Source organism: Cyphellophora europaea, assembly GCF_000365145.1.
Source record: "Cyphellophora europaea CBS 101466 unplaced genomic scaffold supercont1.4, whole genome shotgun sequence".
NCBI classification, from domain to species: domain Eukaryota; kingdom Fungi; phylum Ascomycota; class Eurotiomycetes; order Chaetothyriales; family Cyphellophoraceae; genus Cyphellophora; species Cyphellophora europaea.
In genome coordinates, this window is record NW_008481810.1 from 2,419,698 (window position 1) to 2,441,928 (window position 22,231).

Genomic DNA, 22,231 nt, shown 5'->3' on the forward strand with positions numbered 1-22,231 from the left:
GTTTCAATAGACGCCGTTCATTCATAGGTAGTCGAGCAGGCTTTCGACTTGACGCTTGCAAGCTTGGCTTCGAGTTTGCACAATCAGCGAGACATACAAAAATCTAATACTGTTGTCACAAGAAAGTGTTCTAGCATGTCTGTACAACAGTACAATCGTAGCGACGATTGTGGGTGGTTGCCATAGCTCAAGTAAGGTAAGGCAAGGCAGTGTGAGTGGGGCCACCACCACAGCTGTCCATGGCACAACCCAAACCTGAACTTGCAATAATAAAGCGATTGCCGGAATTTTGGAAGCATTCGCTGCCCAAGATCTATCATTTGGGACCCAGCCCCGACCGAGACCGAGACTGAGACTGAGACTGAGACTGATCTTCGTGTCGTGGACACGGTCTGCATCGGGACCTTCGCAGCATTGAGCGTTTTGGCACGTACCTGTAGTGTTTCTGTGTGGTTTCAGAGACGACCGTCCAAGTACCAACCCTGTTCCCTGGTCCTTGCTTTGACAGTCTCAGAGGAAGAGGAAGAGGAAGAGGAAGAGGAAAACATGAGGCGAAGAAGTGCTTGCGGGGGGAGGGAGACCCTCGTAAGTGAAAAGTGAAGGAAAGGCGAGAAGAGGACGTGCCTTTTGGCACTGGGGTTGGGGGTGGGGAAAAGAAATTGTTATGTTCAAGCGAACAGAGTGCGGTTGGCCCTTTCGATAACGGCTTGCTCGCCCTCGCTCATCCCCGACGTCACAGCCCACTTCGAGGAGCCGTAGCCCATGGCCCTCTGCGCTTCCGAGGCGACGGCGTCCCAATTCGTCGCGCCGTGGAAACCCTGCTCACCCTCGCCGCCCGCGCCGGGAAAGTCTGGCGGCGGGCTGTACTTCATGGCTGCATCGCGTTGTTGTTTCAGAGAATCGATGTTGCGCGCGGTGATGGCGCAGGCGGGGATGTAGAGGACGCTGCTGTCGCTGGTGCCGCGGTGCTGCTTGTCGACGGCGTGGATGGTGTCGCAGTGCCAGGCCACGTAGTCGCCTGGCTCGACGTGGGGGACGTTGATCATGGTGGTCTCGAGCTCGAGGTGGGGGTGGGTGACGGGGTCGTATTCCTGGGCGGCGCCGAGGTTTGAATTGGGAAAGGAGTTGTCGAGGTTGAGCTCGTTGGTGTCCAAATTGAAGAAGGGTCGGAGGATGAGGTAGGAGGTGGCGTGTTTCAGGAAGGGGCACACTTTGAGAGTCCCCTCGCCGGGTCCGGTGGAGGACATGGAGAGCCAGCCTTGGAAGAGCCGGAACATGGAGCAGGCGCCGCCGCCGTTGTACATGTCCATGGTTGCAGTTATGCGGTGGTGGGCATCGAAGGGATCGTAGGCTTCCCAGTTGCCACGTAGGATTTCTGTGTAGACGCGGGAGTACTCGGGGTCCTCCCAGCGCTCAACGCTGCCTCCGTCCGTATGAGGCCCTAAGGCGAATTTGGCGTCACCTGGGCGGCGGATTCGAAAGCGGTCAGCGTAAGTGAGGGGATACGTGGTGGAGATTTGTGAGGCGCGATTTGAGGAGTGCCAGAGAGAATTCATGAAAGACTGAGTCTGGAGCATGTTGGGGTGGCCGCGTGCCTGGACTTGGGTAGGAGTCCAGTAGAGCTCGTAGACGGCAGGATCATCCGCTGGGAAAGCCCTCACTTTGGGCTGGTTGGCATCGATGTATTCCTGAGCTTGCGCCTTGAGATCAAGAGCCTCTTGGCGAGGCACGACATTCCTAATGACGGCTAGACCTCGATGACGGATAGCTTCAAGATCTTGTGGGCTGACTTGCCCCGTCCGGACCTTCTCGTAGTCTATGCTTGGGATGACCTGTCACATGGTAAGCCGAGAAGGTTGAGTAAGGGGGAACGTGCGTACACTGTTGCCTTTCGCCTTGATCTCATCGATCTCTTGACGAAGACTGGATAGTAGTCTATGCCATGACGCTTTGACCGCATCCTCGTTACCGGCGATACGACTCTTCTTCAAGTCACTAAATCGAGGAGGCAGTGGGTCAGGTGTTTTGCCGCTCAGGCTAGGAAAGACAGAGCTGATGTCGCCGGCTTCCTTGGTGAGAGTGGAGGCGGCCCGACGGAGGGATTGCACTGCTGCTTGCTGCATTCTGTGTCGAAGGACTGTTGTCTGAGTCGCGTTGAAAAATGGGCATCTTTGCTCAGCTTTATGCTTGACGTTCCGACATGCCAGGCGGATGGCTCTCCCGGACTGGAATAGCGTGTACCTGCGGGAGGCAAATGGCATCCTGGTAAAGCGGGGCTGGCCTCTCCCACACAGCCATCACTGCTCGTGTGCTATTCGACAGCGGCGTTGTCCGGCGTTGACCCCGGCCAAGTCCTTCTGCCCATACCGCATCGGCTTGCCCAAGACGAGACGGGACCTCGCGAACATCCTCGGCGCAGCATGCCCCGAACGCGGAGACGAGTGACAAGCGACCCCAACACCATGAGTACAGCTGCCTAGGTATAAGTATACATGCACCTCTCAGGTCAATACACGTCTAGCTGTCTCTGAGAGTTGTCAATTCGCGTTAAGATACAATTTGCCGATAGCAATACTCACTCGTCATCTGCAACACCATGGCACAATCTATACCAGGCAAGACAGCCATTGTCACGGGTGCCGGTTCAGGTACGTGGACCCAGAGTTGCACATCGCATCTGACTTACCCGGATCCAAGGAATCAACCTCGAGTTCGCGCGACTGCTGCTGAAGCACGGCGCCAATGTCGTCTTCGCCGATTTGGCACTGCGAAAGGAAGCAGAATCACTGGTAGCCGAATACAAGTCCAAGGCTGTTTTTCAGCGAACTGATGTGACTTCCTGGACGGACCTGAATCAACTATTCCAAGTCGCCGAGCAGACTTTTGGGTCCATTGACATTGTGTGTCCTGGTGCGGGTGTATATGAGCCGCCCTTCTCCAACTTCTGGATCCCTCCTGGCACCCAAGGGTCGCGAGATAGCCCAGTCCACGACAGGTACCTCGCCATGGACATCAACATGACGCATCCGATTCGAGTCACGCAGATGGCCATCTCTCATTACCTCAATGCGAAGCCACCAGCAAGCCCTTCGAACCCAAAGTCCATTATACACATCGCCAGCATTGCCGCAGAGGTAGCCGATCTAGGCTGTCCGCTCTACTACGCTGCCAAGCATGGCGTGAAAGCATTCGTCAAGGCTCTCGCTGACCTTGAGGAGCTCCACGGTATTCGGGTCGCCGCAGTGCTTCCTGGTGTTGTCAAGACCCCACTCTGGACAGAGCATCCCGAGAAGCTGAAGATGATTCGCCAGCAAGGAGGCGATGCAGATGAGTGGGTGACGCCAGAAGAGACGGCCGAAGTCATGTTGCGTCTGGTCAAAGACAACAGCACATCTTCCACAATCAGCGGTGGCGGCGATGAGGTTCCAATTCGTGGAGGCACTTGTCTCGAGGTCCTGGTTGACTATGTTCGGGATGTTCCGCTCTTGAACAACATCGGCCCAAACGCGCCAGGCGTACCAGGAGCCAGCGTCAAGGACCGACAGAAACAGCGCGACGACATTCTCGAAAGGCTTCAGACGCCTGGTTGGGGCCAATTCGTGTCGTAGATGCAGATAAAGAATGAGCAGTAGATTGCCACCGTTGACTCCTTGAGACAGGTTGGCCCTTAGCTTGGCGCGGCTTTCATTATCCGAGGCCGCTTCAACTGCAACTGCACCGCTTGGATCACGTCTTTTTCTCCTCACTTGTTCTACTGCCTGCTTGCTCCTCATTACCCTTTCCTTGGACTCGCGGAATAGTACTCCAGGCAGCTTACTGTGCTGAACCACACTATACAGCAATGCGATTGTAGGCAGAGCACATTCGTGACCTGATCTCCCGCCAGCATGGCATCTCCATCTCCCAGTCGCACCCCGTCGAGAGCACGACGGTATGCTCCCCTCCAGCGTTCTTCCTACGCTTGCTGACAAACCTCTCCAGACGTGCACATACTCCGACGAGAGGGAAGCACGATGTCACAGGTACCGTGGGCCAGGCCTCCTGGGCCTCCAGTGTCATCAACCTCCTCAACACCATCGTCGGCGCCGGTGTCCTCGCCATGCCGCTGGCCATGTCGCACATGGGAATCGTGCTGGGAATAATAGTAATACTGTGGGCTGGTCTCACGGCCGCCTTCGGCCTCTATCTACAAACCCGTTGCGCCGCCTACCTCGAGCGCGGCTCCTCATCCTTCTTCGCCCTCAGCCAAATCACCTACCCGAACGCCGCCATCATCTTCGATGCCGCGATTGCAATCAAATGCTTCGGCGTCGGCATCTCCTACCTCATCATTATTGGCGATCTCATGCCCGGTGTCGTACTGGGCTTCACTGGCGAAGAAGGTCTAGCACGCTTCCTGCTCGACCGGCACTTTTGGGTCACAGCTTTCATGCTGGTGTGCATCCCTCTGTCATACCTCCGGCGCCTCGACTCTCTCAAATACACCTCCGTTGTTGCTCTGATCTCCATCTCCTACCTCGTTGTCCTAGTCGTCTACCACTTCTGCGCCCAGGACACCCTTCCCGACAACCAATATCCCACCCCGCTCCGCATCTTCACATGGGCTTCCCCAGTCGCTGCGCTATCCTCGCTCCCCGTTATCGTCTTCGCTTACACATGCCACCAGAACATGTTCTCTGTCCTCAACGAAATCTCTGACAACAGCCACTTCCGCACCACCTCGGTAGTCTCGGTGTCGATCGGCACCGCCGCTGCCATCTACCTCCTCGTAGCCATAACGGGCTACCTCAGTTTCGGCAACGAAGTCGGCGGCAACATCGTCGCCCAATACGCACCCTCAGTCAGCGCCACCATCGGCCGCGCCGCCATCGTCGTGCTCGTCATGTTCTCCTACCCTCTCCAAGTGCACCCCTGCCGCGCCAGCGTTGATGCCGTTCTCAAATGGCGGCCCTCCCCCTCCCTCAAGCACAAGCTCAGCCGCTCCAGCACGCCCTCCAGCAACTCGCTCACCGTCCCCGACGGCTCCCCGCCGCGCGACACCCCGCTCCTCCCCACAGGCAAGAAACGCAACTCCGAGATCTCCGAGACGCGCTTCGCCATCATCACGACCGTCATCATCATCCTCAGCTACATCGTCGCCATGACCGTCGACAGCCTCGAAGCCGTGCTCGCCTACGTCGGCAGCACCGGCAGCACCTCCATCTCCTTCATCCTCCCGGGCCTCTTCTACTACAAGATCTCCAGCCCGGACAACCCACTCCACCAGAAACTCTGCAAGGAGGAAGACGACTACGACGTCGACTTCGACCCCGCCACCGAAGACGACGAGGGGCGCCGTCATCGTAGCAGCAGCGACGATGCGGTCGACCGGCAGCACCACGAAGAAGGCCAGGGTCTGCTAAGTTCTAGCGGCTTCCTCGCCAACAGCGGCTTCCTGAGTCTCGGCGGCCGCAGCTTGTTGCGCCGCACCCGCCACGTGCGCAGGAAGATGCTGCGCAAGTTGGCCCTTGCGCTGAGTATCTACGGTTTGGTCGTTATGGTCACGTGTCTGGCGATGAATACGTTCTTTATCGCGAGGCATTGATTTGGCTTTGGTTTTTGATTATTGGGGGAAGCTATGGCATGGCATGGCATTGCAAAACTACACGGTAAGAGCTATCGAAGTTTCATCAGCTCTTGCCTTGGCGAGTTGTGAAAGTCTGACTGCCTCCTTGTTGGGCTACCAACGGCAAAAATGAGGAGATGGGAACGCGGGCGTTTCATGAGCGTTTTTTTCTTTTCGTTTGGCTCGCGATTTTGGCTGTCCTTTTTTCAGCTCGGGTCGGGCGAGAGCGAGCTTCGCTGGCTCGGCCACTCTACTACACAATTACTGGATGGAGAGTCTAGTGTTCTGTAGTGTTGAGCTCACAGAGGATGACGGGGCGAGAGGGAAAGGAAGGAAGGGTGTGAAGCACAGCATGCACGGACCAGAGGGGTTTGATGGCGAGCTGTGTTGAAGGAGGCGTGAGATTGTGGTTCAGAGCTACAGACAGATCTAGTGGGATGAGGCGAGGCGAGCTCTTGAAGTGATAATAGAGGGATGCGGTGTCAGGATAGAGAGAAAGACAAAGTGACGAAGTCATGCCATACATTAGAACTACGAAGCCAAGGCCGTTCGCTGTTCTGTGTTCTCTCGCTGCTTGCAATACTAATAACGCCTGCCAAATGTAGCATCCTATCGAAACGCTGGCCCTCGATCCATCGCCGTACTTTGACGTTTACGCAACTGCTCCTCTGTCTCGTGGTATACATGGTCTCAAGTCGGCTGAGTATAGTGGAATCGGCCATTGAAAGCCCAAGTCTCAAATGACCAGATCTCAGCCTCGTGGTAGGCGAAGTCGCTGCTCAGTTGTTCTGTTGGCTGTTGAGGATCCTCAAGATGGCGAGGAAGAGATTGAGAATATCCAGATACAAGGAGATGGAAGCAGCAATCTCCTCCTCCACGTGATAGTGGCGCATCACCAATTGAGTATCAACGAGAATATACCCGCTAAAGATCAATGCGGCCACCAAGCCATATACCAATTCGATAGTCTTTCCATGTGGGAAGAAGGCCGCCATGAACCCAAAAATGATGAGAATCCACAGACCACCAAACAGGTACGGTGCCCAACTCGTGAAGTCATACTTGCTCTGGCACGCAAACGCCGTCAAGAAAGCGAAGATGGCCAGTGTGATTACCAAAGCCTGGACGACGATGCGAGACTCGTAGAAGCTGCATACGACAGAGATGGAATAAGCCTCGAGGCCAGTGAAGGCGGCCAGAAAGATCAAGTTGGTGGGGTAGCTCTTGCGCTTCCAGAAGGTGAGAAGCAGGAAGCCGATCGCGCCAAAGAGCGACACCCACATCATCCATGGGTTCGACTGGATCCAGTTGCGGTAGCCCGTCGAGAAGAAGGAGAGGGAGGAAAGAGCGGTCGTGAGCAGGAGCTGAACCGTCAGGATCGAGTAGACTTTGCGGATGAATTGCATGCGGATGTCGAGCGTGGCTTCGGAGACGGAGCCACCGAACTGCAGTCCGTTAGTAAATAGTCATCAGTGTAGGGATGGGCGCGCACCTTGAAGTCATCGGGAACATTGTCGTCCTCCTCGCGCGGCGTGCCGTAGCCAGCTGTGGTAGCGCTGGCGCCTGCGGTGGCGTTGTCCTGGTACGATGGCGGGGCTTGAGTGTACTGGCGCTCAGGCTCGTCGAGCGAGTCGCGCGTGGGCGCCGGGGCGTATTTGGCGGTCGACATCTTGCGGACGGCGGAATGATGCAGGGTGAAGAGGTGTGGACAAGAAGTCTGGTGTGTGTAGAGAGGAAGGATTGGGACTGAGAATTGACCAGTCGCGTCATGTGCATTCGGCAGGTGCGCCGCCGCCCTGAAGTCAGGCGCCACCGTCGCCTTTAATCCCCCTAATCTCCGGCGAGTCCAGCCGAGTCCCCGGCGTCTTTAAATCTGACCCAACTCTGGACCCCATGCGCGCATATCTACCAACCTAGCGAACAGGCACGGTGACATCGGCTCGAGAAGGAAACGGTGGAGGCTGAATGATCTATGCTTGAATAGCACACACGAGTGCTACGCCGCTTGAGAGGCTTCCTTTGCAGCAGCGTACGCATCGTACCCATATAGCCACCGCTGAGCTATTCCACACGTCCAGCGGCTGGGAAACTGGATGGTGTCGTCGATATCGTCTTTGTCTAGCTGTGAAGCAAAGATCCGATCACGTTCCTCTTGCTCTGGTCCGTCCGGCATGTGGAATTGATGCCGTTGTAGGAATGTCTCCTGTGCCACCCTCTCACCACGTTCCTTCCGTACCCGCTCATATAGAGACACTGCTCTTCTCAGGTCGACCTTTGACTTCACCTGGCCGACACACCAGCCCAAGACCGCTCCGTCTTCCATGGCACTGTTTGCGCCTTGGGCTAGGTAGGGTAACATGGGATGGCAGGAATCGCCTATGAGAGCTAGGGTCCCGCCTTCACTCACCCACCGCTCCATTGCAGGTCGGTGCATCAGTTTCCATTTGTCGACCTTGGTTACCTTGTCGAGAAACCGTGACAGTATCGGGTCCCATCCTTCGAAGAGCTTCTTCATCTCGCTGGTCTCTCCGCGTTGCCGTGCAACGTCAGATGGCAGGTCATCTGGACAGAGCAGCACAAGATTGAACATGTCACCTCCTCTGACCGAGTAGCCGACGACGTGGCTGTTGGGGCCGATCCAGAAGTGGCATTCCGGCCTCTGCACCCATCGTCGGAGTTCCTCATCTTCTCCCAGTGCGTCTGTTGTTAGTACGATTCTGTAGGCTAAGTCCCCAGTGGGCAAGGGCGGGTCGCTCTGCATCAGAAGGGCCTCGCGGCACCTGGACCATATGCCATCAGCGCCGACCAGTAGGTCCGCTTCGAACACTCTACCGCTTTCCGCCAGTACCCTGACACCAGACGCTTCGGTGCGATCAAAGTCCATCTCCTTGACTCGTTCTGCCCATTCGACACCCACACCAAGACCTTTTGCTCGTTCGTACAATAGTCCCTGCAAATCCCCGCGATGTACGTCAATGAAAGGATTCCCATCATACCGCCCCCTCACCCTCTCGCTGAACCGCTCATCACACGCCAACACCTCGCCGTCCGCATACCGATGAACCACCAGCCGTCTTGGTTCAGCGCACACCGCTTCGATCTTCTGGAGAAGCCCCCAGCGTGCCAGGAGTCGAGTAGCATTTGGCGTGAGCTGTAGCCCGGCCCCCACGGGAGCGAGTGAAGGCAAGGCTTCCAGAATCGTGATCTTGGGCCTGTGATCGACCGGGCGGTCTTGCGTCTCCAGAGCCAGTGAGATGCCGGTTGCGAGACCGGCCAGACCGGCGCCTACGATGAGGATGGAGATGGGCTCTGCCATGGGTCGCAGTTGGTGCGTTTTTCCTGTTTCGAGCGTTTTGGCCCCCAATGCAACAAGTATCCCACGCGGCGGCGGACTCCCAGACGCTCGGAGACTTGCCCCCAGGGCCTGGCAAGGACCGTCAACCAGGCTTCAGAGAAAGCGTCCCCAAAGCTTGCACGGTATCTGCCTCAGCATAAGAGGATCTAGGCCGTGAGGTGTTCGTGCCGTCACGCTCCACCTTGCCTGGTCATCAGTCAGGTCTCCGGCGACTCTTATAGTCAGCTTCTTCGCTTGTGGCGATGGTGAGGGAGGAAGGGAGGGAGGTCGTCCTACTACGGTTAAGGACTATGCCTATAAGAGTCAAAGCTGGGGAAGGCGCCTCGCTTATCGTCCCCGTTTCCAATCTCTGGGGAGTCTCCGCTGCCTATTCACATATTCATATATAACATATATGTATGTATATGGCGAGATCGCATCTACGCGGCATCTCGCCCTCCTCCTTCCCCCGCCGCGGCAGTCAGTTCAATGTTCGATTCCAACGAGGCAACGCCCACCCTGGCCGAAAGGGCGTTCAAGCACCTGCACTAGTACGAGCAATCCATGGACGCTCACCACTTCGGCTCGCGATGCATGTATGAATTCATCGTCGTCATTCTTTGCTAGATCGTTTGTCGTTGAGTTTCTCTTTCGGCGATAACGACATCGACCAGCCCACCTTCGGTGATATACTACGGTCTCTTCCCCCGTCATCAGACGCCGCAGTCGGTGATGGCGCACTACTCATATCGGCACAGGCACAATCGTCGGCACAGCCGCAGACAGTGGGGAGGAATTCAGCAAAGGCTCTTTTCTCGATCCGGAAACGTCAGCTAGCGAATTGCTATGCGCCATAGTCATAGTCCCTTGAGGGAGATAAGATCCCAGCCAGGGTGTTTATTAGCTGACGGTTTGGAACGCTTTTTGCAATCTTTATGAAACTTTGCTCGTGGTGGCTATGACGAAGAAAAGTGGCGTCTGTAGCATTTATTGACTATCACGTATAGGTGTTGATACATACCCAGTTAGTCGGGAGCAAGTCATCAGAACTTTTCGTGCCGACAGCGAGGAATCTTCGACCTCTCCATACACATATACTGTGACTGTTCCTCCGTGTCACAGCTTGAGGAAGACTTGGCCGCCCAAGTCCATCGCGAAGCAAGATGTTTCTTTAAACACTCAAGCAGTATCATCAACAACCGCATCATCAACGCTTTCCTCGTACCCACCACTCTCATCCTCATCCTTCTGGTACAAAAAGAACTGCACAAAAATACCCATGTCGAGCAGCAAAGTGCCCAGACTTCCCGCGATCCAACTCGCGTTGACGGCCAGATAACGTGCGTAGATGCTGCCTGCTTCACCAGGCCCGCACCTGCCAACGGCGCCGCCCTCGCTGCACATTGGCGTCGGGTCATATGCGAAGATACTCATGTCGTAGGTCAGGTTGCCGATGCAGGCGAAGAGGAAGAAGAGGAGAGACACGCCTTCGGTCGATTTGCGGCGGTAGTTGAGCACGATTTGTGGGATGCGGCTGCCTAGGTAGAAGACGGCGCAGAGGTAGCCGAAGAACTGGCCCCAGGGGTCGAATTCGAGAGGTTCTGGGATCTCGTCTTCTGGGGCGTGATCGTGATGATGATGGTGGTGTTTGTGGCTTGCAGCCCGGGTGCTGAGCCACCAACCGAAGACGCCAGCGGCGCAAACGAGCAAGACGGCGAAGATGTTGAGGAGGGCGGCTTGTAGAGCCGATCGGGGTTTGAGGTTGCGCAGCGCGACAGCATTGTCTCTGGGAGGGTCGTGAATAGGAGTTGCGGGCGACAGGTGCTCGACATGGGAAAGGTGGCGACGAATATCAGAGGCAGCGGAGCTGCGGCGGTGGTCATCGGGATTAGATGGCTCGTCGCGGGAGTGCGGTGCAGTGCGGGTGTCAGGCTGCAGTAGTGGACGATGCTCGCTGTCCATATTGTCAACGTGCCCGTTGGTGGTGCTAGGTTTGTCGCTTAAGGTGAAGCCACGGTAATAAAAGACCTGTGCGATCAGGACAATGTCGGCCAAGGTGTAATAAATCGCCAATATCAACATGGTAGGAATGACGCCCTGCAAGACGGCTCCAAGAATATTGAACACATCTCCAGCCAGCCAGATGACCAGAAAAGTGATGGACAGGCCTTCTGCAGATGACCGTCTAAAGTTCTCGATGATCTGGGGAGAGAAGACGACCACCCAACAGGCGATGGAGATGGAGCCGCAGATGCCGGACAGAGCTGCCAAATCGACCTGTATTGATTGTTGAGGTGGAAACATGCCGTAAGATATCCAGGATCAAGCAACGATGCCGATAGTTGGTGGAAGAGGTCGAGATGGAAAGCTGAATGAGTCGCGTGGTGGCCGGTCACTGAGATTTTGCTCTAAGCTCTGACAGCTCTGAGCCTCCCCCACAAATCTAGTTGCGGCGCGATCAGCAAGCGTCTGTGCAAAATCCAGAATGCTGCCTGATGCGATGCTCCCAAAGCCGTATAGAGGACAAATAACATCAACGAACAGTAGGGGGCCAACAGCCAAAGAAATGTATTTTCAGGCGGTGGAAGATGAATGCCACGGAAACGAAAAAATTATTTGAACGTCTCCATGCAGAAGGTGAAGAAGAGCTCTTACCTAATAGACGGCGCATGGCGCCTATCCGAGACAAGCGAAGCCAGAGCCTTGGAAAGAAAATCCGGGGAAGGCGAAGGCGCCCGAAAGAAGGAATTGCAAGCGTGCTCCAACCGTTAACGCCCCCCGAACGTATCACGTCCAATATGCAAGGAACAGCGTCAGGAACAGGCAAGGCTCCTCTTTGGGGATCGTTGTTGTGGGCACGATGGATGACGTGTTGGAGATGGCCAGAGAGCCCCCCAAAATGCTTAGAATATTAGTGGTGAAGTCTGGCAAAGGTAGGTACAGTCAGAAATAATACTACAAGTAGAATCTTATATACGGCTTTGTCGTCGACTTTGCCCGATGATATATGCCACTCGTCAGTATGGTGCTATTACATACCAGCACCACCTTGCCCATTCAGCATCCTTTCCGCAGTCATGACAGGGTATCTGCAACACAAACGAGAATAAATATGCAAAAGCCGTCCATCGTCACAACCGTGACACCTCTCTATGTCAGCCCCACCGTTTTTGGTACACTCAACAACGCCTCTTTCAATGCTAAATCAGTGTACTGCCAACCATTCAAGTTACTTCCTTTTGCCAGCACAATTGAATAGCGCCGCCAACGCGCCCCCTGCGCTCGACTTCTGCACCGAAGGACCGTTTTCGCCCTTTTCTGTGCTCGAGTCTCCACCTTTCTCTCCCAGGGTGACGCTGCTCAGATCTTTCTGGCTCTTCAGCCATTTCAGATCGTCCTTCGCGCCGTCGACCGCTGCACCTGCACTCGTCTTGGGATTCTCCAACCACTGCCGTAAATCGGCCATGACCTCTGGCGTTGCTTTGTTGGCTTGCATCTGCGACCAGTTGGCAAAAAGATGATCTGGAACCTAGTCAGTCTTGGTCTTGATTTGGAATGGGAAATTCCTGGCTTACCGTACTCAGCCACCACCCTCCGCAGTTCCCGCATCACCCGCATCTTCTGTCCTGGCCGCTCCATCGCCTGTGCGTTCGCATCATTGTCCAATGCAAACATCTCCTCTTCCAGCTGCGTGATCTCGTCCTGTAGACACAGCAACAGCTTCACGTGCACATCGTCGAAACGTCGGAACACTACTGTGCTTTTCCGCGACATGAAATCGGCCATTTCTGAGTGATCAGCAGGTTTAGCAACGTTGGCGATGCTCGCAGATGCAATATGGGCCTCAGACGGCGCCCGGATAGTCCTAATCGATTGCCGTCGGGAGTTGGACGCCGCTGCAGTGAAAGCTTCAGGCGGCAGCTGCGGCAGAGGAGCCGTGGGAGCAGGCGTCGGTTGCTGATAGTCATAAATGGATCGGGGAGTGGTAGGCCGTGAAGTAGACGCATCGCCCGACTTGCGTGGCTTATGCCTCACGGAAGGTGGCCGAGGCAGTGCTTCGATATCAATTTCGCCAGATTTGGAGTTTGCGCGTGATCGGTTGAAGGACTGCGACTGCAATTGAGGTGACGCTTTCTCATGCATTGAGTTGTTGGATGGATGCGAGTGTAGTGCTCGATATCGCCTCTCAGAAGCCGTAGATTTGGATGATTGTAACGAGGCGAGTTTAGGTGAGGCCAAGGGTTCAGGTGGCGCTGGAGGAGCAGAAATTGGAGCAGAGGCTGGAGCTGGAGCGAATGCGGGTGCAGAATGATCGAGAAGTGGTAATGAGACTGTGGAACTCGGCATATTAGGCCGCACTTTTGGTGACTCGTGGGGGGTGGAGGGTTGGCTTTGGATGGTGGCTGGCCGGTTAATGGACACTATCGACTGGACACCTTTGCGATTGTATTTTGATGTGGGCGCGAACGGGCTTTTCGTTTTGCTAGACATCATTGACCCGGCTCCCAACGATGACCGAGCAGATATGGGTGGAGCTGGTGGTTGGAGATCCTCCTTAGCCACCTCCATCGTGGGCAAGGTATAGTATTGCTCCTCCAACAGGCTCGTAGTACCTGCCGTGCTCGGCGCCGTGCTGCCGTCGGCATCAGACGTTGACGTGTCATGACCGTCACTGTTGTCCCTCAGGTGTTCGGAATGTGGACTGACGGCGGGTCTTCTCGACGAGCTGCGAATGGGCAGAGGCGCGCCTTCCAGTTCTGATGGGATGGCTTCAGGCGCGTACGAGCTTTTGGAATGGCTGTGACTGAGTTGAGGTCGTTTATCTGGAGACTGCGGCCGAGAAGCCTGCTTGGAAGCGGGTGCCGTTGGGAAGGGGGAGAACGAGGCTTGGTTATATGGCGAAACCTCTTTTTCACTGAAGACCGAGTTCGGGCCCTTGATAGCATTTGAATCGAGTACGGGGATCCAGTTGGGATCATGGACATCGGGGTTTGGTATCGCAGCTTGGTCGAAGTAGATGGATCGCCTGCCAGTAGGCAGTTCTATGGGAGAATTCGCCGTCGCCATTGTATTGCTGCTGTCACGAATGCTCAAGCGGTGGAGAGAGTGTCGCGAGGCAGTGATCGCGAGGACAGAAAAGAAACGAGATCTCACAGAAGTCAAAGACGAACAGGAAGTGGCCCGTCATGGGTTAGTGCTCGTGGAGAGGCATGAACAAACCCAACTTTGGTTTTGGCAATTCAGGGCCCCACGACCCGTCGACATCGCGGCAAGCTTGAAGGCGACGAACGACGCCGTGGCTTGAGTCTAATGGCAGGACATCCCGGTGATCGACGAGGCTGCCAGGCAGTCTGGTATTTTGGTACAGGGGGGAAATCTTAACGGTCTTCCTGAAGCAGTTTAGCACGAGCAGTGTGCCTGACAAGATGTCCACCTTCGCCTGGCCGGTGTTGATCTTGACTTTGGGCCCAGTCCGCAAGCAGCACGGTAGGATTTGCGGCTAATCTCGGTCCTGCTGCTGGTAACCAAAACGGCAGAAGATGTGCAGAGCTCGCGATCCATGGCTGCTGCGGGCGTGGGTTTGCATAACCACCTGGGGAACCAGACAGCGAGGGCAAAACAGCGGAGCAGGCAGTGGAATGTGCCCAGACCCGCGGTAGGTAAACAATCAAAGCTCGGATGCGTCAAGGGATGAGCTTGCTCATGCCACATTGTTGTTAGTCAGGAGGAAGAGGGGGCGGAAAGATGAAACCGACCATCCGGTCCCATCGACATAACTTCTGTATGACAATGGTGATGAATATTAGAGGAGGAGGAACACACAGCTAGGAGCAACGGGATTTCCGCCCCCAGCCCTATTTCCCATGCTGCGGGAAGCCGCGAATGGCCAATTTCCTGCTGCAAGGCTGCCATGCCATGGTTTTTTGGCACCCGCGCTCCAAGCGGCGGGAAGGCCCCTTTTTCGTCCTTTGGAGCCCGCCGAGATATTGGGCCATTCCTGGCGCAGACTTTGTGACTATTGACGTGTCTGGCTCATAAGCTTCTGACACCCGTGCATGTGGCATCTCGTTATCCTAATCTACACAGAACAGGATCATCAGGCCCGGAGTATAATGCGGGCCACGAGCTGAGTGCTTCTAGAGCACGACGAGACACGTGTCTGCGCAGAGACACTCTTTACGAGGTACTGCTTGCACAGCCGGCGTCTATACCCCTCCGCCCCGTAAGGGTCGTCTTAGCTGTTTGTTTAGCCAAAGTCGGGGTCCACGTTTACTAGAGAGGTATCAGGAATTGGACTGGCATTATTTATTGTTGCGGGCCTCCACGCCGCAGCTTCGCCATGCTTGGGGCGATGTTGCCGTGATGCCGGATGGGAAACCGAAGGCGACTGTCCCTGTTGTTGTAGGCGAACGCCATGCGTACGCCATGCGTTTCCGACCAAAGTCCAGAGCACTCCTGGATCCTCAGGCCTCCCATATCGAAATTGTCTACAGTACTGTAATGCCGTACGTCGTCCCCCATGTCTCGTAAATCGTTGGTAGTCTGGGATCATCGCATATAGCACCACTACACCCAAACCAGCAGAGTAACCTACATCACTTTTCCCCTAGATTTCTCATCCATCATTAGTGTAATACGCGTTCCTCGCGCGACCAAAGCGCATGTTTTTCTTCTTATACGTCTCGGCTCTAGCTGGACACTAGTGCACGCGCCAGACTTCGCAATCGACTCGGTCTCGACGCCAAACGAGGATCCCCGACCCTCCACCATCCCAGAGGATATAAATACCAGGATCCGCCCGGGGTCCTGGAGGGCAACCGAGATTCCCACCCAAGCTCGCGAAGCCTGGGCGACGTTCGACACTCAACTACCACTCCAGGTTAAGGGCAAGACGGCGAGGCAAACCGATGGATCTGATGGTAGGGTTTCAGGATAGAGATAGAATTTGCGATATTTGAGACGATCGATCGTTTCTTGTGTTATATGTATGTTGCGGCCATGTTCACCGACCGACTTTTGATTTGATATGAATAGTTCGAGAAAGAATGCGTTTGCGGGTCCTTCGTTTTCTTGACCCGCGTCCCCAACACCAGTCGCTGCTGACTTGCAAAGGAATAATAAGCCACGAATGCCAAAACGTCCAGAAAGAACTCCCTGTGCTGTTTCCATGTTGTCCATTCTATCCTCTTGCCCAAGTCGCCGGCAAAGTGGCCTGGTCCTTTCCCCAAATGTATCGTCCAACCAATAGAAGGGTATCGACAGGAGACTAGTTTGATCGTCAATCTATGTTCGTCGAGATGTCGTCAAGTACAAAGATGTTTTGGCCGTTGAAAAGCCGTCCCATATCCATCCCAACCAAAATTTCGTATGTCCGGTGGTATTGTTTTTTTTCGACTCCATGTACAGATGATATCACATCGAAAACATCAGTGGACCAGATGGCTAGCGACGGCTAGCGATGGCCAGCATGTACAGCCTGGTGCGGCACCATTTGCGAGCTGTGGCAGTGAGAGCCGTTGGCCATGACCATCCCGATTGGATGCCCACCCTCCTGAGTATTGCCATACAACAACTTCTCGATGGCGATGACTTGCTTGCCATAGCTCGTACGTTTGAGCTGCAAGAAGCATGCGCGCATCTCGCTCTCGAGCATGGCGCGTTGTTGGCCTTCGAGCATGCCGAAGACTTTCTCTGTTGGTTGTCAGCTGATGTGTGTGTACTTATCTTCTGGGAAAACTTACGGATGACATAATTGCCATATTGATCGCGGAGCAAGCCAAACACGGGCGTCTGGCCAGATGCATCGGGGTGAATCAGCCTCGTGAACAGCATGGATTGTTGGTCGTCGTCGGCGTGCTCGAGACACTTCTCCACGACATTGCTGGCGAACTTGTGCTTGGAGAAGACCAGCAGCTGCTGCAAGACGATCGACACCACACGACGTCGGTCATCTGGCTCGCCATTTTGGACCACATGCTGCACCACATAGTTTCCAAAAGCGTCTGTGATGAGTGGCGCAATGCAACCATGGAGCTCATCGAGGATGACCCGCTTGGAGGCCGGTGTGCAATGTTCCAAGATGCGCTGAATGACACGACAGCCATACGTGTGCTGAGCTAGCTTGACCACCTCTCCTTTGTGAGCCTCAATGATAAATTGGATGTGCTCCGCAGGAACTCTCTCGATTGCCTTTTGCACGACATGGTTGCCGTTCTGGTCGCGGATAACCTTGAGTACGTGCTTGTTGGGACCATCAAGTTCCTTGACCATGCTAGCTTGCTGATCGGTCAGGACGTGCTCGAAAGCCTTTTGAACCACCCGGCAGCCGTACATTTGCATCGACAAATACGCGACGCGCCCCTTCATGTAGTCTGCCAGGATCTTCTTCTGTGACTGATTGCCATGCTCAAATATCTTCTGGATCACGTAGTTGCCAAAGACATCCGTCATCAGCTGCATCGCTTCTGCCTGGATCTCCTTGAAAACCTGATCTTTTTCATCACTGTTGGCAGTTTCGAGCTTTTGCTGGATGAATCTAGATCCGTGCTGGTCCCCACTGAATTCGACGATGTGCCCGAAAATGTCGCGTAGATCGTAGCGTTTGTTCGATTTGTTCATGCGAAACTCCTCGAGGAGAGGACTGCGCTGGACAACGCTGCGCTGATCCTCGCGCGGAAAAGGGTGTCTTGGCCCCGAGATGTAGCCAGGCACATAGTACGGCGTCGCAAGAGGATTCATCTGCATGCCATGGCTGCGGACAGCCATATCCAGAGGGATGGCCCCATTAGGGATGATCACGTTGCCGGACATATACGCAGGCTGGTAGTACGTGTCTTGATTGCTCGGCTTGCGGTTCGTGACAGTCATTTCGTGCTGAGAATTCCGGCTGGCCAGCGCACTTCGAATGGAGTCGCTTCCAGAGGAAGGCGTCATTGAGGACGAATAGTAGGGACTGTTGGGAACATTTCGATACTCGGAGATGTATTCTGGGCGCAGCTTGCCGTCATTAGGGATCCAATACGGCCAAGTAGAGGCGTTATGAGAGTCCACGAATTCCTGCTCGTAGTAAGAGCCCGCTCTATAGTAGGCGCCATTGTCGTATCCAGTGTTGTGCTGGCTAAAATCATCGTCAGGATGTACGCTGGAGCGTACTCCATCATACATATGGCCGAACTTGTCATACACAGGTGAGGCCTTAGTGAAACCAAGACCACGCAGAGCTTCAACGGTATCATCAACATTTCCAGCGGTGCGGTCCAGATAGCCGTTCATTTGGCGAGCAAATCGTGAAGTAGTTGGCGAGACGGTACTGGAGCTCGAGCGAGCCGATCCCGTCCCCATACCGCGATTGGCAGACGGGGAAGTATCCATGGACTGACCAACATCGCTCCGCGGGCGGAAGTCGTGAACGCTGGCGAGGCCGTTATTGCCTCGCAAGTTCGTCTGGGTACCTTGCACGGCACCGTTGGCCAGCATGCGGTTCGGTGCAGGCAGCTGAGAAGGACCTGTAGGGCGCAGAGACGGTGCGAAGCGAGTATCGTAGGAAGCCGCCTCGTCACTAAATCGTAACGAACGACCTGGCACGAGCTTTTCGTGATGATTGGAGCCATCAAGGGATTCAAATTCGGGGGCACTGTCTGCGAGGAGTCTGGACGAGTTCTCAATATCGTAGGTCTTGCTGTCGAAGAGCCAACCACTTTGCTTGCGTTTGGTAGGGGAGATGAATGGATTATCGGTACGGTTCTGCACTGCATGGCCATTTGAGGTGTTCCAAGCAGTCGAATCGGCAGAAGAATTTCTCGGGTTGTCAATCGTGGACAGTGCAGAGCCATTCACAGCCTTGCTGAACTTGCTTGATGAGGCAGAGTTATGCCTAACGGAGGTTGCTGGGGAGTGTGAGTTTCGTTTTCCAAAAGGGAGGATGACCTTCATACGGCGACTAGTATCAGTGTCTGCTGCATCGTCTTGCCAGATGCTACGATGAGTATCCCAAACACTCTTCCCGCTCTCGAATTTGTCGAACTTGGGGACCGAGAGGGTGCGGTCGAAGGTGGAAGCCATGGTCATAGTAGCCTGAAGACATGTTAGCCGACTTTTCCTCAAGTCTGGATCCGCCGACAGACGGTCTCAAGCATGGTACATTAGCGTAGACTGGATGCTTTTCCAACAAGCTGTTGTCAAGCTGAATTGTTCTGATCAAGATGTCTAAAATACCAATTGCGACTCTAGAGAGTCAGATAATCGTCGCGGTAGAAGAGATGGGACTCACTGGAGGATAGTGAATATATGAGCAGCAGATATACAAGGACGCAGATGTCGTAACAATGTACCCAAGCTAACTGAAAACAGCGAGATTGGAAGAGGCAGAGATTAAAGAGGGAGGAGTGTTCAGGCGGGACGCAAGGTCGGGCGGTGGTAATGTGCCCCTTGGGTCAGCAATGGGAGGTCGTGTAGAGCGTGCGCAGGCAGCCGAAGGGCATCTGGAGGGAGGAAGGCGACAGAGGGGCGGTTCCGTCTGCGCTTGATTGGGGACGGAGGAGAGGCTCATTTGACAGCAAACGAGGAGATGGCTGTGGGAGGGGCGCAGAGCAAGGGATAAGACTTGTGGAATGCAAGTATTCGCCGGTTCTGTACAAGGCCAGGCTGGCCGACAATCGAGGGCAAAGCTGGGGACACGTCTCGAAGGGATGTTGAGAGGCGGTGGAGATGACAAGGACGACACCGCGACCAGTGCGTGTGTGGCTGGCGGCGGGGGACTGCAGGACTATGCAGGACGAGCAGATGTCAAAATTGAGGGTCACACAGACCAGCGGAGAGGGGATCAGGGAAGGAAGAAAACCTGATGAGTCGTTTGAACGGGTTTGTGCAACGGTGGGACGATGGCGACTGTGTGCTGTGCTGCCTGTTGGGTCTGTACCAACAAGGCGAACATTATTGCAGGCAGCGCCGCTGGGCAGGCAAGTCTGACTGACGCCATGTGAAGATGACCGGTTTCGTCCCCACACGATCATCGTCGCCTGAGGTAAATGGCTTTAAGGCGCCGGTATCCCTGAACTCTGTTGGCTAAGCGGGCGCCTTGGCTGTTCGCTCCCTTGACGCTTTGCCAGTTTTGGGGCTCCACAGAGGCGGCGGCCCAGTCTGGCCTGCCAGTAGGCGTTGACCTGCGCCCGTTCCGAGCTCAAGCCCCCCCTGGGCCAAGTGAGTGGTCTTACTGGCAATCCCCTGTCTGAGCCTTTCTGACGGTTAGATGGCACCCCTTCAGAGTATCGTGCAAGGGCGAGGCGGTGTGTATTTCGGATCGGCTTCTGGACCACAACGCAGTTTGTCGGATGTAATGTAAACCTATAAGAGGCAGCTACGTCCTCTGGATAAATGCGTGCGCGTGCACAGGCCTATGAGGAAAGATGCTGGTATGTAAGCCTCACCGACCACGTACACTTGCTGATGCATCGTATTCAAACGCTCGAATAGCTGCGGTAGGGAGCCCGTAATGTTGCAGATTCTTCATAAGTGCATTGACCCAAGACAACTTCGTGTGATCGGGATTGCTCAAGGCAGACCCAGGCTTGAGACCGCAATGGTCAAGGCTGTTTGTGCTTTTGGCACCCCCAGACCATTTGGGTCGAGAGCAGATTCTCACAGGATCATACTTTACAGTCGCCCAAAAGCCAAACAAACTTCTTGTCAGAGTCAGTCCGGCGGCTGTGACGTTCTCGTCGACCTTTTTATCATCGTTGCCTCCCCTCGACGGTCTCGACGCCTTGGCCAGTCAAGTACCTAATTTGAGACTAACGCCCGGAAAACACCTCCGGTATCCGCTTTGATGAATGATGGCCCTCTGACTGGCTACTGACCAAGCCAACATCCGACTACCGAAATTACTATTGACGCCTTGCAAAGATTGCTCGCACCAAAAAGCTCTTGCGCGGGCGACTATACAGTAGTGTGTTCTTGGAAGGCCTCAGTGAGACCGGCTCTGATTGCCCGACTGCGCCTCGCCTAAGGCGTCGTCACTGGAGCTCCCCTAGTGACCAAAACTCGCGAGCGAGCGCGTGCAGTGTTCTCTTCCTCTCCTCTGCCACTCCCTCCACCCAGTCAATCACCTCTTCACCTTCCTGCGGTGTGTGCCAGGCCTGCGCCTACGTCTCTGTACCTCTTTTCCTCTGGCAGATCTCAGCTTCACTCTTTTGCTGAAATCTCGCCGTCCACTCGTTCAGAGGTATCTCCCGACGCCGCAAAGTAATAATCACGATATTATCCTCGTCCTTCACGATAATACAAGACATTCTCCACCATCTGAAGCCACAATCAAAGATAGCCATTATCAGACACAGTCCAGGTGTCTCAGCACCAGTACCGGTTTTCCGAAACCCTTCTACCAGCCCGATTCGCAACCGCTTCACCTCTCGCCCTCGACAAACCGCTCACGCTGCAGATAGTACATCATGGATTCATTGAAGCAACTCCTGCGCCGTGATGCCAGCGACTCTGATTACGATGCCTACTACGGTCCCAGCATGGGGCCTCTTGTGATGGTCTTCTTTGGCTTGATTCTTGCTGGTTCCGTCCTATCCCTGGTCTTGGTCTGCCTGCGCCGTAAGCGGATAGCCCAACGTCAGGCATTGCTACCACAATATCGCGCCCATTCTCACCACCGCTCGGCTTCAGTCACCAACTTGCCTAACTTGGGCCGGAACGAGAGTGTCTATGTCTACGATGAGAAGATGAATCTGATTGCCAACTCAGCCAACCCGTCCTCCACCGCCGTTCCCCAGATCCGTGTCACCTTCCCGGATGACAATGAGAGCAGCAGCCAGCCTCGTCCTGGCCGTGTAGTTGTCGTTCACGTTACCGACAGCGGCAGTGTTGGCATGTCCCCACTCTCGCAGGAACCTGCACCGCCTTACCAGCGTGCCGATGCTGAGCGTTTCCAATCTCTTGACCTCGACCGTATGGGTGGGCTCCGAGAGAAGGAGGGCAACCAGCAGCGCTACTCTTGAGCGACCTGATCCAAGTTCCGTGTTCTCTGGGGGAGAGCATTTCACTTCTTGCGGATGCAACGCGCAAACGAGCATTTAGAACTGATGAGGCGAGGCGATTGGCGCATAGGGAAGTATATTATATATAGATAAGTCACTGGCGACGGCTTCGTCGGTGGCGATGTGTGCACATGCGAGCTGTTCACGGCTGGATGGATCCTTTGTAAATAATCCATTCTACTGCCAACAATTGAGTTCGCACTGTTTACCCCGAATCCTGTAAATCGTAGTTGCAGGCAGCAATAACCAGGA

General features: G+C 54.9%; 9 protein-coding genes across 9 annotated transcripts; 3 read left to right on the top strand and 6 right to left on the bottom strand.

Moving 5' to 3' along the window:
* Nucleotides 1–668: 668 nt before the first annotated feature.
* HMPREF1541_05162 (uncharacterized protein) lies at nt 669–2,123 on the bottom strand (the record flags this gene model as incomplete). Its single annotated transcript, XM_008719503.1, has 2 exons — nt 669–1,832; nt 1,881–2,123. The coding sequence occupies 2 exons, from the start codon at nt 2,121–2,123 to the stop codon at nt 669–671; spliced, it is 1,407 nt and encodes a 468-aa protein (XP_008717725.1).
* Nucleotides 2,124–2,596: 473 nt separating this feature from the next.
* Nucleotides 2,597–3,608, top strand: HMPREF1541_05163 (uncharacterized protein; the record flags this gene model as incomplete). Its single annotated transcript, XM_008719504.1, has 2 exons — nt 2,597–2,648; nt 2,698–3,608. 2 exons carry the CDS (start codon nt 2,597–2,599, stop codon nt 3,606–3,608), a joined length of 963 nt encoding a protein of 320 aa, XP_008717726.1.
* A 279-nt stretch (nt 3,609–3,887) lies between these two features.
* HMPREF1541_05164 (uncharacterized protein) lies at nt 3,888–5,584 on the top strand (the record flags this gene model as incomplete). Its single annotated transcript, XM_008719505.1, has 2 exons — nt 3,888–3,931; nt 3,982–5,584. The coding sequence occupies 2 exons, from the start codon at nt 3,888–3,890 to the stop codon at nt 5,582–5,584; spliced, it is 1,647 nt and encodes a 548-aa protein (XP_008717727.1).
* Nucleotides 5,585–6,384: 800 nt separating this feature from the next.
* On the bottom strand, nt 6,385–7,274 carry HMPREF1541_05165 (uncharacterized protein; the record flags this gene model as incomplete). Its single annotated transcript, XM_008719506.1, has 2 exons — nt 6,385–7,050; nt 7,098–7,274. 2 exons carry the CDS (start codon nt 7,272–7,274, stop codon nt 6,385–6,387), a joined length of 843 nt encoding a protein of 280 aa, XP_008717728.1.
* Nucleotides 7,275–7,601: 327 nt separating this feature from the next.
* On the bottom strand, nt 7,602–8,921 carry HMPREF1541_05166 (uncharacterized protein; the record flags this gene model as incomplete). The annotated part of the gene is made up of 1 exon (XM_008719507.1): nt 7,602–8,921. The coding sequence occupies one exon, from the start codon at nt 8,919–8,921 to the stop codon at nt 7,602–7,604; it is 1,320 nt and encodes a 439-aa protein (XP_008717729.1).
* A 1,197-nt stretch (nt 8,922–10,118) lies between these two features.
* HMPREF1541_05167 (uncharacterized protein) lies at nt 10,119–11,243 on the bottom strand (the record flags this gene model as incomplete). Its single annotated transcript, XM_008719508.1, has 1 exon — nt 10,119–11,243. The coding sequence occupies one exon, from the start codon at nt 11,241–11,243 to the stop codon at nt 10,119–10,121; it is 1,125 nt and encodes a 374-aa protein (XP_008717730.1).
* Nucleotides 11,244–12,168: 925 nt separating this feature from the next.
* On the bottom strand, nt 12,169–14,006 carry HMPREF1541_05168 (uncharacterized protein; the record flags this gene model as incomplete). The annotated part of the gene is made up of 3 exons (XM_008719509.1): nt 12,169–12,461; nt 12,515–13,225; nt 13,280–14,006. 3 exons carry the CDS (start codon nt 14,004–14,006, stop codon nt 12,169–12,171), a joined length of 1,731 nt encoding a protein of 576 aa, XP_008717731.1.
* Nucleotides 14,007–16,392: 2,386 nt separating this feature from the next.
* HMPREF1541_05169 (uncharacterized protein) lies at nt 16,393–19,001 on the bottom strand (the record flags this gene model as incomplete). Its single annotated transcript, XM_008719510.1, has 2 exons — nt 16,393–16,631; nt 16,682–19,001. 2 exons carry the CDS (start codon nt 18,999–19,001, stop codon nt 16,393–16,395), a joined length of 2,559 nt encoding a protein of 852 aa, XP_008717732.1.
* Nucleotides 19,002–21,385: 2,384 nt separating this feature from the next.
* HMPREF1541_05170 (uncharacterized protein) lies at nt 21,386–21,940 on the top strand (the record flags this gene model as incomplete). The annotated part of the gene is made up of 1 exon (XM_008719511.1): nt 21,386–21,940. The coding sequence occupies one exon, from the start codon at nt 21,386–21,388 to the stop codon at nt 21,938–21,940; it is 555 nt and encodes a 184-aa protein (XP_008717733.1).
* Nucleotides 21,941–22,231: the final 291 nt, after the last annotated feature.